The 19,341-nt window shown below is 31.5% G+C and overlaps 1 protein-coding gene and 1 non-coding gene across 5 annotated transcripts in view; one reads left to right on the top strand and one right to left on the bottom strand.

Moving 5' to 3' along the window:
• The first annotated feature begins 5,969 nt into the window (after positions 1-5,969).
• LOC123705907 (tensin) overlaps positions 5,970-19,341 on the top strand; it is a 69,791-nt gene continuing 56,419 nt past the window's right edge. The window contains exon 1 of one of the 4 annotated variants that reach the window (XM_045654997.1): positions 5,970-6,122. In XM_045654997.1, the coding sequence (XP_045510953.1) occupies positions 5,985-6,122 (138 nt within the window). In that variant the 5' untranslated portion in view covers positions 5,970-5,984. Of the gene's footprint in view, positions 6,123-9,287; positions 9,528-10,823; positions 11,039-19,341 lie in introns of those variants that run through there. The other 3 variants (XM_045654996.1, XM_045654999.1, XM_045654998.1) reach the window with 3 other exon arrangements.
• On the bottom strand, positions 18,461-18,532 carry Trnam-cau. The gene has a single exon. It is a non-coding gene; the product is annotated as a tRNA-Met (tRNA).

The following is a 19,341-nucleotide window of genomic DNA, read 5'->3' on the forward strand; positions in this document are numbered from 1 at the left end:
TCGTCGATGTCGATCCTTAGATATCCGTATCTATGTATAGTTTTAGTCGTTACGGTCCCCCGAGAGACGCGACGGTGACTTCCTGCGAAGCAGTAGAGAGCGCGACCGCTCGGTCGCCTCGTCCGGATCTCCTGTGCTCCAGCCCCGCGATGCGACGGACGTCCCGCGTGCAATATTAAATACGAATAAACACATATTTTTTTGGCGTTGTAAACGTTATGTATTATAGTATGAAAGTCAGATGTTACCTGTTATGACAAAATAAGTTGTAGTATTGGATGGGTTGAATGCGTCGAGCCTCCGACTCTATGCCGGTCTGAAATGTTCTATTTAAAATCTATTTTGATGTTTACCCGTATTTGGAAAATATATTTTTAACATTATTATGATATTCATTATTATTTAACATATTCGATTGTTATATTTTATAGCCATATTGCTTTGGACGCATAGAGTCCGAGGACAGTTTCATTGTGTAAATAAAGCGTTGTTAAATTATAGCTGTTGCTTTAGTGTAAATATTTTGTTAATATATCCTTGTGTTTCTTATGATATAATATTATTGTAAAATTAGAATTCATTTTTATTTTCTTTTTTGAAACTTTTATCAAATTTTAAATACCTGCACTTGATAACATTGTCTTGCTTCTTTTTTGGTACGAGTACAGCGATAATGCATAAACAAGATATTCCATTGTAATTTAATAATATTGATGGATATTTCCTCCTACCTTTCGATGATTTGTAGACACACGAAATGATAAACAGCGTATCGAAGTCCTATGTTGGTGTCTAGATTGGCAAAACTTAAACTTTCATTCGTAATTTCATTTGTAATTTAAATAAAATTATAGTTAGACTCCATGAGAGCATTTGAGTTTTAGATATTTGGAATAAGATAAGTCCACTGCCGGCCGCCAGGCATTATTTAAATTGAATACAAATACTCCTGCTACCTCAATATTTGACGAGAGTTAAATATTTTTTTCATTTATTTATATTGCTGATATACATGATTGAAATTTATGAAATAAATTTTAGTAACAAATGAGTTTTTTTTTTGGAAACACAAAAATATGAAATAATACTATAAAAATTATATATTTGATTTTTAAAGTATTTCTAATGTAATATTATTCAGTAGATGTAATTAACACCAATAGATACACTTAGCGACTTTTATTATTTAGTTAGAATAGGGACTTTGTCAATATGCAGGTAGTAGTTAATGGACTACCGATTCAACATGTGCTCAATTTGTGTAAATCTTATTTGATATCATTAATAAGAAGAAAATTCTTCCAAGTTTTGTAAATGTGTTATATTCAATATTTTTATGTACCAAAAAAAATTGTTTAAACTTACCTTTTCGTGTCACCTCGAAAGTTTTCGCATTAGACAAGTTGAGCACAATGCCGCATAGTGGTGAACTGGATGCGGTCTAACAGCTAGAACACTTGCCTATGATAGAAGCATATTTTATTACTTACTTTGTAATTAGACTTAACTCGATATAAGGAAACTTTTGTCAAGGCAATCTCGCCTGTATTGATTTAAGAATGTGCGCAGAAACTTTCCTTACTGTCATTACCTACCTTAGTACCAGCGTGATTGTTGAGAATGTGCTTATCGAATAACAATTACCGACGTTACAATTCACCGTTCACATTTTAAAGTTAGAGTCGCACAATGTAGCTTGTACATGTTTTAAGATTCAAGTGTTATGTGAACGAATGTTTATGAGTGACAGATGTCCATTCACGATTTTTGATACGGTGCGATTGGGACCATGGCAGTAGAATGAGAGCTCAAAATTATTCACTTAATTAGATAGTATTGCAAGTGCTTTTTATAATATTCATATTACAGTTTCTCGTTTGTAATAACATTGCTATGATGAAACCTATATAAAAAGCATAGGCGGTGTTCCATTACCTAAGTGTTTAAATATTCATCTAAGGACTTGATGCCTGTTTCATTTCGCTTAAACCCACTGCTTTCATGATTGGTAAGGTTCGTCTGGATTGTATCCCGTCTGGTTTTCGAATCCAATAGCCATAAATAAGAAGCTAAAATGATTCAGGCAGAATTACCTGTGGCCCTATAACAGTTTTCACTTCTTCTATGAAAATCTTGACTTTGTGCTCTAAAGAAACAGATAGTTTTTGTCTATTTTATCTCCTTGTTTTTGACTTATTCTAAAAATGTAATATTCTGTTTCTAATGTATAACATCGATACTTCATAGTATCTAAGTAGCAATATACAGATCTTACCACCCATAGTTTATAGTATATGAATTAAAATGTGATGTATTATAATACCTACCTAAAGATGAACGTACAAATAACTAGTAGAATACCCAATAAACCAAAATGAAGAAGTAAGCTAAATAAAAAAATAAATACTTATATTAATATTTTTATACCTAAAAAGTATAATAGTTCTGATAAACTAGGCTACTGACCAATCTTATTCGTCATCGAGGGCATAATGATTAATGATGTGACTAGCATTTTTGATAGTGAGATAAAGCTTTATAATGTCCGATTAACGTAGCAATATAACATTTCATTCCATTATGTCTTAACGGGAGACGTGTCTGATCTCTCGTCCAATATGAAATAACCCGAGTCTAGAGAGTACAAGTGACGGCCTTGCTAGCTTTCTACGTGAACTCGATTACTGCTACATTTGAGGTATTTCTTACCTTCATCATGTACATAGTAAACGTGAATCCGAATACATACTTCAAAATGCTACATAAAACACTATCTTTTCATTTTTAATGTTACATCTATAACAATGTTGTCGAGAAAAGATATTTTTTACATGTTTATAACGAAATAGTTACAAGAATTAAAACTGTTGAGAAGACGTCCATTCATATTAACGGTTTCCACAGGTTTTAAATATATGATACACTCTGGGTGCCTGAAATATAAGGATATTAAAGTATTTTTCCAATGTCAACTTTATAAACGGTATAAATTATATAAAATAGACATCAATAAAATTGTATATAAATACAGTAGATATAAAATTGGTGAACTCAATGCATTACAATGTTAACTGCATTTCTAATAAATTTTAAACAAAATACTTGGCCTTTAAATAAATAACATGGATACAGCAACAATTGGTGATAAAGTTAAGATAGCGTATGCTTTATATAAATAGACGCAATATTTTTTTAATATATTGTTACGACAAATAATGTTATATAATATTCAACTTGAACAGATACATTGCCCATTTCAATGAAGCATTTGAACTTTGCGAGGATAACATTTCGTGTTAACGATTTATTTTAATTGAAATTGTATCAGTACAATTTTCTCATATTTTAAGTATCAACGTCGTTGTTAATTAACCTTAAAAAATGATAAGCAAAAGTGTTTTCTTAATTAATTGTATGTATAACATGGATTAATTATTTTCCCTGTTGTTATTTTATTTTCTTAAACTTAAAGAGCTGGATCTAGTGATGCATCTTCAGGGCCCCATAGGTGGTTTCGAATATGACGCATTAACTTATAAATAATAATATAATTAATAGCTAAGTAACACCAAAAGTAGGAGGGATAGTCAGTGGCTAGAGATGGGTTTTAAAAATCATCAACGAAGAAATATTCCTATATAAATAATATTTTGATATATAAAAATTAAATTGTTAAATTGGCCTTTATGATAAGAAATATAACTCATATGCAAAATGTGTAATTAAGAAGATAAATGATATTTATCTTTGTGTAATGGATTTAATACCTCATGAGAAATCAAGATCCATAAATGCAAAGAGAATAAATTGTACGAGCTACTCCGACAAACCGAAATATTTAGGCAAGAGAAGAATGCTGTGCAGTGTTGAGACCGATTTGTACTTCAATGTTGAATCTTCCGTTGTAGTGTATTCTTTTGTAAATTTGGCTAATATTCCGATAAAATGTATCTATTGTTGTAATTTTAAGATTTATTGTCATTTCAGAATTCTTAGAAGTTTGTCGATTAAGGCATGATAGATTTAAATATATATTTAAATTGAAAAGAAAATTTGTCTATGTATTTCGAAATGTTGTATAATTCGGAATTTTATGTAAGGAAAGAATTGGAATAACGATTATTTTTGCAATAAGATTGGTATATATGTGTCCCGTCGCACAGAGTAATGAACATAATAATGAAAAATTAAACAAATAGGGTCCAAAGTTTCCATCCAAATGTTACAGCAAAAATAATTGGACTGTATTTGAAATGTGATAATTGTGATTAATTTAAAAGATAAATTACTCTGTGGAAAGGGACTCGTGGTGAAAGGCCACACGTTATAAGAAACATTGATGGGTACGGGAATCTTTGTTTCAAATGGAAAACATAATTAGTGTAACTATTATTCACATTTTCTCAATATCTTTATAAAGTAATACTTTTATAATCATCTTGTATTTCCAATTTTTATGTAATTCCTCTGTAGATGATGTGTGATAAATATTTATAGTAAGATGACAGTTGCTAACACGATGAGGTATAAGAAATCCCGTACAGTATTGATTTTATTTTTTGTATAAAATCATGCCTCGGGTCTTGGCCTGTCGTCTGTGAACAGGGGTATTGTATTGTGTATATTCATTTAGATGTAACAATCTGCTGTAGATAACGTTGTAAAACTAAAACTAATTATGTTTTTCGAAAAACTTTAACGATATTATGAGCCAGCAGCAGAAAGGATTATTGTCATTACGTGCTTTATTGTAATATGAAATAAAAAATATTTGTGTCAAACACAGACTTACGGGTGGGTTATATTTGTCAGCTTTAACATATATAGTAATACCCAGTCTTAAATGGACTAAAACTTTATTTAGTGTTGAATATAACTAGTCGTTTTCGTACGCAGTAATCTTTTTTGCGGGTGGCAGTTATGTCTGTGTTATTTAGTTCTTCATATGTTAGTTAAGAGCTCTTTTGTGTTGCTGTGCTTTTCAAAGCATTGTATGTATGTTTATAAATTGTAAATAGCTAAAGTACATTATATTTTTACGACTAGAATACACAACCAAAGTTGTTATTAAAGTGATGGTTGATTAAATAATAAATTCGATATAGGTCGTTATGTTTATCTCTTACTAAACATACAACAAAATTGCATAGCTATATGACTGCATACTATGTCTTTTAATTTTAACGCAACCACCCTGATATTAATTAAACGAATTTATTGTTTGTGAATTCGATTATGTGAAGCGAAAATTGGTGGCGCTCCCAACTTTTCAAGCAAAATAAACGCGTGGCTTACATTTTTTGTTCCTAGTAGCTCGTTCCGATTCATTTACGATGGTAATTGTCAATTACTAGCCGACACTACTTCATAACCATGTATTCGAATCGAAAAACATAATTTTATTCATTGATTAAACAGGCGTTTTAAGTACATTACATTTAAGTTGTATTTTTTTGTACATTTTAGATTCGAAAATATATTAATATCTAAATAATAGTCGTTTCCTTTAATATCTCTTTTTAAAGTTTTTCCTTGTTTGAGATAACCCATATCCCAAAAATCCTAATTTTTTATTGGTTTAATTTTTAAGATAAGTCAGATTATTTTTATGCAAGAATACTAAAGGATATAGTTTGATGTTACACTAAAAAATTAACTTTTGTTGTAAGATATAATAAATTCCATTCGCGTCTCTGTGTACTACAGAAAGTTGAACTATAATGAAGTCGGTTAAAAATTACAAACCGTGAATTAAATCACGAAATCTTAGTTTTATAGAAAATAAATTATTAGAACAATTCTTGCAGATATATTTATCGGATTATCATTGACCATTAGGTACAAAATGTTAATTATTTGTAACAATAGTGCAATGTTCACTCGTACATCGTGGGGTCACTAATTATACCGGCTCCTTCAGTTGAGCTAAAGTTGTGTCTGAATAAACATCGAGTCATTTCTGTGGAAAAATATGGACATTCGCGATGGGTATTTGCTGGCTAATAGGAGTTATATCAACTTCCTGTGTCATTTTGTGGATATCCAGGGTAATAAGAAGATTTAACATAATGATTGTGAAATGTTTTCGAAGATGGTTCTCGAAAAGACGCGAATCAAAAGAGGCATGTATACCTATGTAGATATTTATTTTTGTTTTATCCAAGAAACTAAAATACATATTAACATTCTGTAAGAATTATGTAAAAAAAAAAAACGGTAAACAGAAAGTACTTTAAACTGTATAGGTACATAAGAATAAAATTAATTTAAATTAATATTTTTTTGTATGCATAGTAAAAATATACCTATTCTATCGGACATACCTAATAGCTCACGGCCATGACCATGAGACTAGGAATTATTTATGTGGAAAATGTTTTAAATGCAGTTTACATAAAATGACACACTTTAATGCATGGAAAAATAAAATTATCTATGCCTTTATTATGTACCTAGTATCGTTTATGTAAAGCTGACTTTTAGAACTACGCAAGCAAGTAGAATAATTATTATCATATCTTTAATTTATTTATACTCATTTAATTTTATACAAATCTTATACTGACAATCTCACGCAGTTGTGCGAACATAGAAAAACATATCGTTTACGCAGGAGATGGGTACATCTAACTGCTAACATGAAATCATACACTTGATGATTTAAAAAAAGTGTTTCAGCCCAATAAGATACTTAAGTACTACAAATTGTACCCACTGATTAAGAAAATACCTACGGATACCGATATATCTAGCGAATTTTTCAGAATCTTATTTTTCAAATAGTTACAGGGGCTAAATTTTTATAACATCGGCCCTTTACTCGTTCTAACTAAAGAAGTTAAAACAAATGTTTGCCCGAAATACCTGGCTTGAATAATTGAATTTGCACAATCTGCAAAAGATAGGCTATAAATAAGATAATACGTAAAATAATTGCAACTTTCTGCCTATGTTGGACTATGTATCTACTCATATAGATTATTTTAAATAGGTTAAAATGTAACTTCTAATTTGACCTCGTCGATTCATTTAGTGTAGGTACTTATTGAAGCTGAATTCACAATTAGAGGCAATTAGCATTTACGTAAGTATCAAATATAGAGCTGTGCTCTACATCAATAATATTACACAGTGTTTCATTGTCGAATGTACCAACTACCAGGTACGGTACTACTACTAAGGTACGGAAGCTCATAGTAAACAATCGCAAAGTGTGAGGTAATTTTTACGATACAAAACACTTATTTTATCGGATGGATTTGCAGTATGTACCTACTTATTTAAAAGCATTCAATAAACTTAATTTTTTAAATAATTACATTGAAATGCTGTCATGTCTATCATATTATGATGATATATACAGCCGGACAGTTGACGGTTAACCAATATAGGTACATCTATCTACAAGATAGTGTTAATAATTAAACTAGCTTGAATCCATACCTCTCTTTCTATAATGTATTTAAAAAAGTGTTAGTTGTAACTAACTAGCCGTTCTGGAGCCGGCGGTTCTCCGCTACTTTACTTTTAAGCTATTGCATAGCTTCTATCGCAGGCCTTGAGCGCGGGGACCGAATCTAGAAATTCCGTAACGAAAAAACCTCACGCTGCCCACTCCCACGGGCGGAGGTGTGGCTTGAAGGCATGCTATGCAATAGCTTTACCGCGGCAGTCCCCGAGTGCCACACGTTTTTTTTTTATAAATTAATGTATATATATTATATAAATACATTTGTTTCCGCTTGAAAATTTTTAATAATTTGAACATCTACACGAATGTAGTCAGGGCAAACAATAAGTAATCATTTTTTTACCTCCTCGTCCTTATCATTATCGTCTTAATTTTATTAAATTCAAACTCCTGTTCCAAAACAATTGCATAATAGTAGTTTGTGATTAATTTTATCTCTTGTCTACCTACTGATTAAAGCCTTTTTGAGTCTACCTACTTCCTACAGACAAATCAACAACGTAGTCAATATTATTGATAAAAATTTAAAAAGTCCTTAAGAATGTATGTGTACATTGATATTTGAATTTACCCCTATTGCTCAAGGGTGTTTCAAAAGTGATAATTTGCTCTTTTTTATTAACAGGAGAGCAAAAATAATAGAGATGTGATGAACTATTACTATATACTAAAGTTTTTTTTTGCTCAATGATCTTTGAGTAAAGTACAAAAAAAAACATTTTTCAGAAGTCGGTTGAAAAATTGAATCCGGTCTGCATGTCAGTATAATTTACAATGTCACGTATAATATTTATATTATAGACCCCTTTTCTAGAGTGCTCTTTTTAAAATTGGAGTGGGTTCGAATTTTATTCGCGAATTTTTTTTCTTATAAGGCTTTTGTATTACTTATATTCCTTATATTATTACAATTAATAAGAATATATTTATTCAGCCGTTGTGACGTAATGAATGTACAAATAAAAGTGTATTTGTTTCAATAGAAATGAATTACATTTATAGGATGTACCAAAGGATATTTTGGTGACAAGCGTCATTGTTATTTTGGTATCGCAAGTGGCAAGTGGCTGGAACGTACGCAATTAATTAAAATCATCTCGGAAAAATGAGTTTCGGAAAAAAAATATTAAAAAAAATATTGCTTTAGATCTCTATACATGCATCATGCCATAAATGACTCTTACACCGTATGTTACAGGCTAACTCCATTATCTTAAGCTAATTTCCGCTCATATCAATCTCTCATTCTTTTAAGCCATTGTACAATACATTAACTAATCAACTTCATACTTACAGAGAGCTTTTAATTTAAAACGACGCAACCATAGCTTTACAACGATACAGTAGTTCAAACAATATCATTTGATTAATATAGTCTGTATTTTTTTCACAATATTATTTTGAAACATACTTACTAAAATTATTCGAAATATAGTTAACTATGAGTAATAATAACAATAATGGTTGTTCCGCTCTGTACATAAAAGTAGATAATTAATATTATACACATTCATATGGGTACTTAGTTAGGTATCATAAATTCTTTTGATAACATGATCAATTTCTAGTTTTCAGCTGAATTTTCAAAAAAACAATATTAATTATGATGATATTATATATATATCTATTATATTTATGATGAACATTTGCCATCTCTCTCGCTTTATACGCGTATAAAATATAATATAATGTGATAAGTCAAAAGCATTTCACTTATTTATTGTTATGAACAGCTGGTTACGGGGTTGTGCGTAGATGAGCGGGCCCGGGCCGGCGCGGCGTAGTCCCGACAGAAATGCCTCTCCGTTCGCACGCGCGTTCGTCCCGTGTCCCACTGTCCTGCTTGTAGTCCCCAACCTCGATGAATTGCCGCGCGCGTCTCGAAGGATAAAATATTTTAAACTTCTCATGAATTCTTGGGATTTTTTGAGTTCTCGCGCAGTCATCCCGGTTATTTGAGTGTAATACAATTAGGAAAATGCCCTGGACTTGTCCCTGGTCTCGGGATCAACAGCGCTCGAACGATACCAGTACACCTCCTCAATCATTGCCCCAGGTTTGTTGCATTTAAATTAATAAAAAAAAATTTAAACACAATGAACTTTTGTAAATATTAATTTATGAAATATGGAACAAATTATTATGTTTTTGTTGTGCACTGGAAATTATGATTGTATTGATGTAGAGTATTTTACAATAAATTTATAATGCCTTACCTACCTATTAATTAGATTTTAATTTTTATTACATATTTTTACTTACAATGAAATAATTTATTCACGTGAATGTAAATTTATAAAATAGTGTATTGAAAAATTGAATAAGCTCTAGGAACTACCTAGAGATATGTAGAGCCAATTCAAGAACTTTTGTTCAGTTAATTTAAAAAATCTGCTATTTTTAAATAACAAAAGCTCTCTTCAAAATTTAAATTTTAATTTTTTTTTAACAGTAAAAATCAATAATAGTAAAAATATATTGATTGATATATTTTATTTGTTTCAATTATAACCGGCACCGCTTTACTTATTCCAGGATACTTTGTATTGAGAGAACAATCGTTATTAGATAAAGTGAGTCAAACATTATTAGTTTCGGTCATAATGTGTAATGGATTTAGAGGGTTATATGCTTGTTAATGTTAAATCCATAAAATTTAGGCATGTCGTTAAGGGGTAACTTCGATAAAAGTAAACCGACTAGCATATATCTTTATTAGTTCTAAGCGTAGAGTTATGGTCCGACCTGTATAATTTTATTTCTTTTAGTAAAAAGAATCGTATGTTTAAGAAATCATACTTACTTACAACCGATATAAATATTATCGTATGGGTTTCTTGGAAGAAATTGCTTGTAGCAATAAAGCCGCCTTTGGTCAAATGTCCTACCTATTAAGTAAAATTTGTATTTTCTGTTTGTGTGCAATAAAGTTTATAAATAAATAAAAATATTTTTGAAATGAATCGCAGTTCTAAAATCAAGGTAAAATTCCTTGTTTTCTAGTGAGTATACGAATATGTTTGAATAATAAAAGTGCCTAAAAGAAATGCCTGCAGTTGAGGCACTTCCTTTACTTTTTGTTCAAAATAATTCTATACGAACTCTACTGTCTGACCAAACATACAAAGAAAGATTTACGACAGTTTACCTCACGTGAACCAGTCAAAACTTAAAGGTATCTATTATCATGGGCACGTTTGGTCTTTCTATTATTTGAATGTGCATCAATTCAGAAAAGATAAATAAAAGAAGAAAAAAACAATAACAAAATTGTTCTATGATAATTGAGGGAAGCGGTATCAGCTGAACCGAGTTAACCGTGTACCTCTAGCGCAGTTATAAGGCGCCCGTGCTGTAGACTGGTCGTATCTCATACCAAAATTGGGCTACAAATTCGATACATTGATAATGGAGCCTTAATAAATTAATTTAAAAGTAAAAGTTCAAGTAAAAGTTCAAGCTATTTATTTGTTAAAATGAGCAAAGATGCCTTGGAATTGTTTTTGGGGATACGAATCTCCTCCGCCCGCGTGTAGAGTCAGTGGTCCGCTGCATCTCCTTCTTCAGGTATCATGCTCTTTTATATTTTTAAAAATATTAACGTCCTTATAATATTAATATTAATAATATTATAATAATATTTCACTTTTGATGCTGAATAATAGAGCATTTAATATAATCTCACATTCATAATATTCTTAACAAAAAAAAAAGAGCTGAATTTACGTATCTTAATTAAATTTGGTATAAACTTATAAGCGTTAAAAAGCGGTCTCATACAATATTTTCTTTCGTATCATCCAGAAAACTACTTTTCATAAGAACGCGAAAGGATATCTGCAATTTCCCACGAATGTAACCGTTTTAATGAAGGCAATGAGGAATAATTGTCCAACTGCAACTCGTAAACGAAAGTACTTATCGAAGTTAAAATATTTGACGATAGTTTTCCTTCTATTCATTAAATTTTCATCGATATGCTTTAATGATATTCTGAAATTTAGTTGAAATAATGCAAATTATTTTGTAGAGCTGGAAATCATTGTTAAATGCGAACATCATGCGTAAAAAAATCTTAAGGGCATTATTCGGATATTTATAACGATCACGATTTGTCTTTTTTGTTCTGTATTATTATAACGTTACACAGGATACTAATCTGTGTGCATTTATTTCGAAGAGTGTCATCTCACTGTACAACTAGAACGTGCTAGATCTAAATAGAAACCGCCAATAATAAACAAACAGTTGCAGTTTTCACAATGTACACATAAATAATTATCTAATCTGTCTTAGTTTTACATGAAAAACGTTATGTAGATATATTTTTTACGAACATTTGTTACTATATTTATACGTGTAATTGTGTAATAAAATGCAGCATGTTTTGCGTTGCATGTTAAGTACACAGAGGGCGTTATGACATGTATGGCGGTGTCCATGATGGGATAATAATGAAGAGCGGTGTTTTATGAGAGATTACGTGACAGTGCAGGTGACGTAGGCCAATCACTGAGGTAGTTAGATGCTATCGTGAGGAAACTGCACGATGCCAGTCCTGATTATTTTATAGCTGCTATAAATTATGGAAATATTCATAAAAACGAATGAACGAACATATTATAATAGCGTTAAAACTTTTTTTATTATTGAATATTTATCGAATGGCAAAACATACACAGCCTTAAATAAGAAGTTTTGATTTTTGAAGATGTGATCTACATTCTACAATAAGTATTTTTAGTAGGTAGGTACTATTAAATGAAAATGTATGCAACAATAATGAACTCAGTAGATATATAGGTATTAAATTTAATTCATTAAATAACGATTAAAGTAAAACTGTGAAGTGATTTTCCCGATAATTTTCACAAATTAGTCGATTGAAATTTTTCTTCTAAAAACTAGATTTTATGACAATATTAACACAGAAGGAATGATATACAAAAATAAATATCAAGAATTTTTATAATTATTAAAACTGTTAATTTAATTTTACAATATGTCAGTAAAAGTCTGGTAATAACTATCTAAGTATGTAGGTACTTTATTTCTAGCGAAATTTGTTACACACAGCAGGTAGCTAAACCTTAATGCGTTTAAATCAAAACGTTTTAACGGCAGAATTTTAATGTTCTTAAACAGCAGGCAAGTGTCAAGGAGATAGCGATAATTATATAACTTATGCACCTAGTTGCGATAAATACAATGATAATTCCTACGTTATAACTTATACCGCAAAATGTAATACCTAATAACTACTCATAATTTCTGCATTGAATTATAATATTATGTAGTTATTGTTAGCATTATGACTTTAAGTTCTTCAAGTACCTATTTTAAACGTTTCGAAGGAAAATTAAAAATTCCGTGACACACTTTAAACCTTTTCCCTCTTGGCAACAAAGAAGCAAATTGTTGTTTTGATTAAAATGAATTCTTTTTGTTTCACTTGTCAAACGTGCAATGTGCTGTTATTTGTCTATTGTTTTGTATGTACAACATCATGAGGTCACCATAGTAAGTGGAGTTAACGGTAGAATACTAATGTGCTAGGCGAGTTCGGAGCGTTGTCACATGCGCAGCGCATCGGTGATCGGGACCTGGGCCTGAGGGCACCGAATGGTTGCGCAAGAACAAGTGCACCGCCCACTCTAGGCCCGATTGACCGCCGACGCCTCTTCATACTAACGTCAAGTTCACTGTCAACTGTTGCTTATACTTTTTGTTAACAATTTTTTGAGATATTGACGGAAAGTTAAATGATAATTTATAATAAAGGTAACTAGGGAGCTAATGCTAGGAAATTTCTCCCAATTGTAGCTGTAAATCGTTTCAAATAAGTATGCTCACTTTAAAAATAACAAGAGCACAGTTGTTATGCGCTATCATTCTGGCATAGAACATAATCTATAAATTAATTAAGGGCATGTGTAGAGATGCGCATGCGCTCCGAGAAGCGCGAACAAAAGGTTGGTTAACCGTGCGGTACTTTTGATGATTCTACGTAATGATCCCTTAGTTTTGATCGAACAATACTGTTCATTCTTTTCGATTTCCATCTAACTGTAACATTATTATGTCATAGTTTTGATAACGCAGCGATTGAAACTGCTTTTGTAAAAGTTTTTATTGCATAATTAACTATATCTAGACAAATACATATATGCGGGGCAATTAAAATGAATAATTATATAGTATTAATATCTGACATGTTCACTATCAAGAATTTATTATCAATTGTGAGTACGAGCATGCTCATTTGTAAGGGAATATACAGCAAGAAGTGGTTGGGTTATTAGTTGAACCGCGGTGCGACCTTTTAGACGGATATATGCGATGATTTACGGCACATTCCTGCGGGAGCGGCCTCTTGTGCCTGCTCAGTGCGCTGGGAATGAGATTAATAAACATTCTGATGAGTGACAAACCCCTTTGTCAATCTGTGTTCCTTATGGTTTAAAGTGATTTTAATTCCTCTGCGCAGACGCTGAAAGTAAAGATTAGTCATAACTACTGATATTTTAAGAGTATAGTTATTTAAGCTTAATAATCTGCTGCAAAGTTCATGCTAAGCTCAGCGGATGTACCTTTAATCGATCTACATTTTTTATACCATTATGTAACTATGTAGTTCATTTTTGTCATTTATTATTCAGATAGTTAGATATGAAATCATGATAAAAAGCGGATGTTGCACAAAGCAGGAACTGCCTAAAGAGTGTGTTGAGCGTTGACCGGAAGCGCAGAGGGGCAACACAGGTACTTAACTATGCCTCTAATGAACGCAACAGGAGCGGCGTTCGCTTTCATTACGATCGCGATGTTATGCGCAATCTGTACTTGCTTTCAATTACCCCTATAATGATTGACCATATATAATTACGTGTGGTACAAATTTTTAATTTTATTCCAGTGTTTTAAATAAGGCAAAATCATGGCAAAATATACTTTGAGTTTGCACGTAGCGTACCAAAACAATAAAACAAAAGATCAAAGAACATTTGAAAGGTATGCCAGTATTTGTTAATTATAAGGACATCCACCCAAAGTTTTAAATTTCCAAGGTAAAGTTTCATTACTGAAATTTAAACTGTGACCACAATACATTAAGTCCGTGCAAAAAATATCACGCTTCGCGAAACATGCCAGCCAGCTGTCCCCCCACCGCTGTTTGCCTTTTTTCTGAATGTGACTACACTCATATTGCTTCTTATTACAACAATTTGTTGAACATTTCGGCTCTTCGTGATATCACACCATAGATTATAGAACATAAAAACCAGACATAGCAAGTAGGGCCTTATTGAAATTTAAACGCTGCGTAGGTACCATGAATCGAAATCTGTTCCAATGAAAGTCATAAAATAAAATGTACTCCTTTATTGGAACATAAACAGAGATGCATACATAGAACCGACCACCTGGTGCACACCGCTCATAAGTTCGAGTGCTGCAACTTGATTTATGAGACTTTAGTTTCGACACAATGCTACCGCAAAATACCCCTTGACTATTTTTCTAGCAAACAATTTAACCCGTATGCTTAAATGTCAAGAGGCAGCACAAATTAAAAGTTTACTGTTGCAAGTCAAAATGCGAATGAATTATTACAATTTGTATGATATTGTGTTTTAATGCGAACATTTTTAGCGTGAATGCATTTAGATTTTGAGGGCTACATTATATTTTACAGAAAGCATTTTATGTAGACCTACGAGCCAAACGTATGGTATAATTGAAAACAAATTGAAAAGAGTTTCCTACAGAGATAAATTTAAAGAAATTGAATCAAAGCAATTGTTTTTAATTTTATCCTTATCAGGAAATCCAAAGTTGGTTATATTAAAAAAATATAATCAGATTGGCTTTACAATAACTGGCTTCCTATAAATCACGGACGGTATTATAGCGTCAATCTTCGATTTACCTCGTGGGAGGTCTCACTTAATTTTCGGCTTACTATTGACTATTTCTATAGGTAACAATGGTGTTACTTAGGAATTATAATATTATCTTCAGGGCTATCCCAGTATAAATAAGACATAATTTAAAATGTATAAATCAATTAAATTTTCTTACATTTAACAAGCACAAATAAAAATAAAATATAAGTATTGACAAACTAGTTAATGATATTTAATATAGGTAAAGAACATAATACAAAATCTCGATCACAAAAAGGCCTATAAGACTTATTTATATTAACGAATTAATATTTAATTTATATTTCTTGAAAGAAAAAGCATTGCAACCTTTTTATTTAAAAGTGAAGATTTTTAATTAAAATAGAAGCTTTAAAATTGTCTCGCTAGGGTAGTCAACTGCTGTATTGAAATCTCTGGCTCATGCAAATAAAGTAAAACGTGTTACACATTCAACGTTCAATTAAAAATCTTTAAAGTATTTCAAAACGTCTATTAAGCTCGTGCTTTTATAACGGTGCAATGGGGAAACCGCTGATTAATTAGAGCATCGTCGGTCTGACAACCGTGACGCGGAGTCGACCCACGACCGACCATTCTCTCACCACCACTCTTCATTCACTCCAATCGATGACACGCAAAGCCATCAAGTTGTCAATGCGGTGCATAAATGAACATGATGTGTTGGCCATTTAAGCTCGCGGTTAGACTTTGTACACTCACTTTGATGTATGGAATTTAAAATCATACGAACTTTAAAAAGGGTTTAGCTGAAAGGCAACATCATGGCAACATTCTACTTATAACACTAAAATGAGATAAGTTTAAAAATATTATCATTCAAATTTCAAATTATTATCTAGTTATCTTTATATTCAATGCTATAGTTGAGAAAATAGTTATTTGACTGAAAATAAACACTTTCGAGTAGTAAGTATCGTCTTTCTAGAAAATACCATAAATGAATATAATGCATTTAAATGCATTGCGCTGCGTTTATATGCAAAACATCTAGTAGGGCAGTTGACGAGCATTGAATCCGTAAATTATGTTTTAATGTAGGCTTCTCTATCAAGTTGCGTAAGTATCTGCCATGCTATACGCGTGTGTAAGCATGACGTCATTGAAGTTTCAACATTATGCAAACAAAGCCGCGAACCAGCCTTGTACATACAACGATTTTGCTCCCATTTCAAGAACAAACAAATGCTGCTTTTTAGTTCACAAAATCCCACATTTTTCATGCTTTATATGGCATTGATCTAACATTCCTTACAATTCAAACGTCCGTCTGCGTGATTAAGCTGCGGTTTGCGTCTTACAATCGGCCCGTATAAGTCAAGATTTAATTTAATTGAAATACTCCATGAAATGCAACTCTTAACGAAGATTAATTGAATTTTGATTAAAACTTTACTCGAATAGGCCGGGCTCGTTTATAACTTTATAGTAACATATTATATTTAAGCCACATGTGAGATGAAATTTGTACAACTAAAATATTTTTTTTTAACGGTATTGTTTCAATAGCTAGCTATTTACTCAAACAATTTTACGATTACAAAACGAAACACCACATGTGTGGTCTTTAATCGCCATAAACATTTTAAATCATAACCAAGTTGCGTTATGACCAAAGAATTCCGATTATAAATATGTTATGCTAAAAATACTTATGTACAGCGCGGCGTTTCTCTGGCATAATTGAAAGAACACGTGTTCATACATATGGCATAAATAATTGTAAAGACACCAGAGTACGTCTTGGAATCCTCAGTATCGAATTATTTTGTTCTATGGAGTATCGAGTACGGCATAGTTAAATCCGTATGCAAAATTACTAACGGTTCTACTAGTAAGGTTTGCATTACATTATTTACGTTAAAATAGTTTTGTACTCCTAATTATGGATATCTTGGTTAACTACGCACGTATAAAGGATGAAAGCAGTTAGGTTATAACTTTCCCCATTCCCCTGTTTGGACTAAACCAATAAATCTATTGACACCAATACAATAGTCGTGACAACTGTAAGCGAGTTAGTAATTCGAATGTTATCATGATAATAAAACATGAATATTCAAACATGTTTTTAAACGCCTATAATTGGATATTTGGAATATTTTATACTGTAGGAATAGTAGGTTACCTTTGGAATTTCGTATTATAATAATTATTTAAATGTACATTAATCTTTTAGGTCTTCGCATAAAGGACACTTGTATTTCGCTTAGGTAGGTAATTAAAATATAAATGATATTCCAGCTCGAGCTCTATGAGCAATTAAAAAATCTAAACATCCAACGCTTTATTAGAATTCACAAAGATTTTTTTCATAGTAAAAATCACATTTCTATTTCAATGTATAAAATATGAAGAAATAAATTGTTGTGTGGAAATATGCAGCGAGCAAACAGTTGTTAATTTGAATTTTATATGGGACGCGAGGGGCCGAGTTCGGCGGGGACTGGGGACACTGGACATGCGAGTTGATCAATATAATGTTATACAACTTTCCGGCTTTTAGACATGCAAAGCTTTATAAAAGTTAATGACTATTGGTTTAATTTATTATCTGTTTTCTACGTTGCAACTTTGTTACCTAGGTACTTCTGTTTTCAAAACTAATGAGAAAATACATGCAGAGATATAGAACTACTGATACTCCAAAACTAAAGATGCTTAAATGATTTTCCTCAAGAATAATCTTACTAATGATACAAATTCACAAACGGAAAAGCTTTTGATACCTAACTGTTATTAGTAGTTTACTGAAACTGGTATATTATAGTTATCCTATTATATAAAATATTATTGATATTGACTATCACTATAATGTAATCATAGAGTATTGTAGAACCCTATATCACAAAATAAATTATGTAATATTGTTTTATACATTTCCTGCACGCAATCTTTGTCTTCCCCAAGGATGGGTCGCCCCTCGTATAAAGCAGGGAGTGCCGCTCATCATCATTGCTTACCTAGGGTTATGAATTTATGAATCAAGAAGCAAGTAATAAACATAAAAATCCTTATTACTTAAAAATGTAAAAAAAGGTTTTAGCAGAGCGTGGTTTCGATCCACGGACCTCTGGGTTATGGGCCCAGCACGCTTCCACTGCGCCACTCTGCTACGTCGGTTGATTGCGAAATAGCAGTATGTTAGTCAACGCAATTTTTATCGGTTGATAAGAAAATTCGCAGTGATTTCCAATCCGTGTCCGTCAGTAATAAACATGTGCATATATCTATATGATGAACTGCCTGTCTAAAGAATTATTATTATGTTAACTAGCTCATAAAACTAATCGTATCTTTAACTAGACGCATAAAATCAGAGGATTGTGGCACTGATATTTAGGAATCTACTATCTACCTTTATGCAATAATCATATATAACGTTATCCAATTAGCATATAACAAATCGCTAAAGGAAATCCTTCTTCTAATTGAAAGTACCAATTAAGATTCCTTCTAGAATATTAATCACCTTTTGTCTACCTACTTAGTGTCCTGAAATGTACGCGCACTTTAATTCTTAGATCTACGACACCCATAATTTTCTACGAAGTGAAACTTTATGTCATAATTTATTGCATTATTATCATAATCTATGAATAGCCGACCAATCAACGTTAAGTTGTTGGTTTGCAAATCATTTCGTGCTTTACATTTTATATTATTTTGAATACCTTTAAGTTCATAATATTATGTAACGAGACACAGTGTCGTCTAACTTTGAACAGTATGCATAATTATTAGGTTCTGATTGAAAAATATGTGTAAAAACTACCTTATGCCGATACAATTTTAATTCATTTAATTTCGTATTGACAAATGCATTTCTATTTTAATTGATAGATAGGTATAAAGGTATAAACATGAAGATTTTTAGAAGTCAAGTATTTTTGTTCATTACTGTCATGTAACTGTATATATAAT

Source organism: Colias croceus, chromosome 3 (genome assembly GCF_905220415.1).
Source record: "Colias croceus chromosome 3, ilColCroc2.1".
NCBI lineage: Eukaryota > Metazoa > Arthropoda > Insecta > Lepidoptera > Pieridae > Colias > Colias croceus.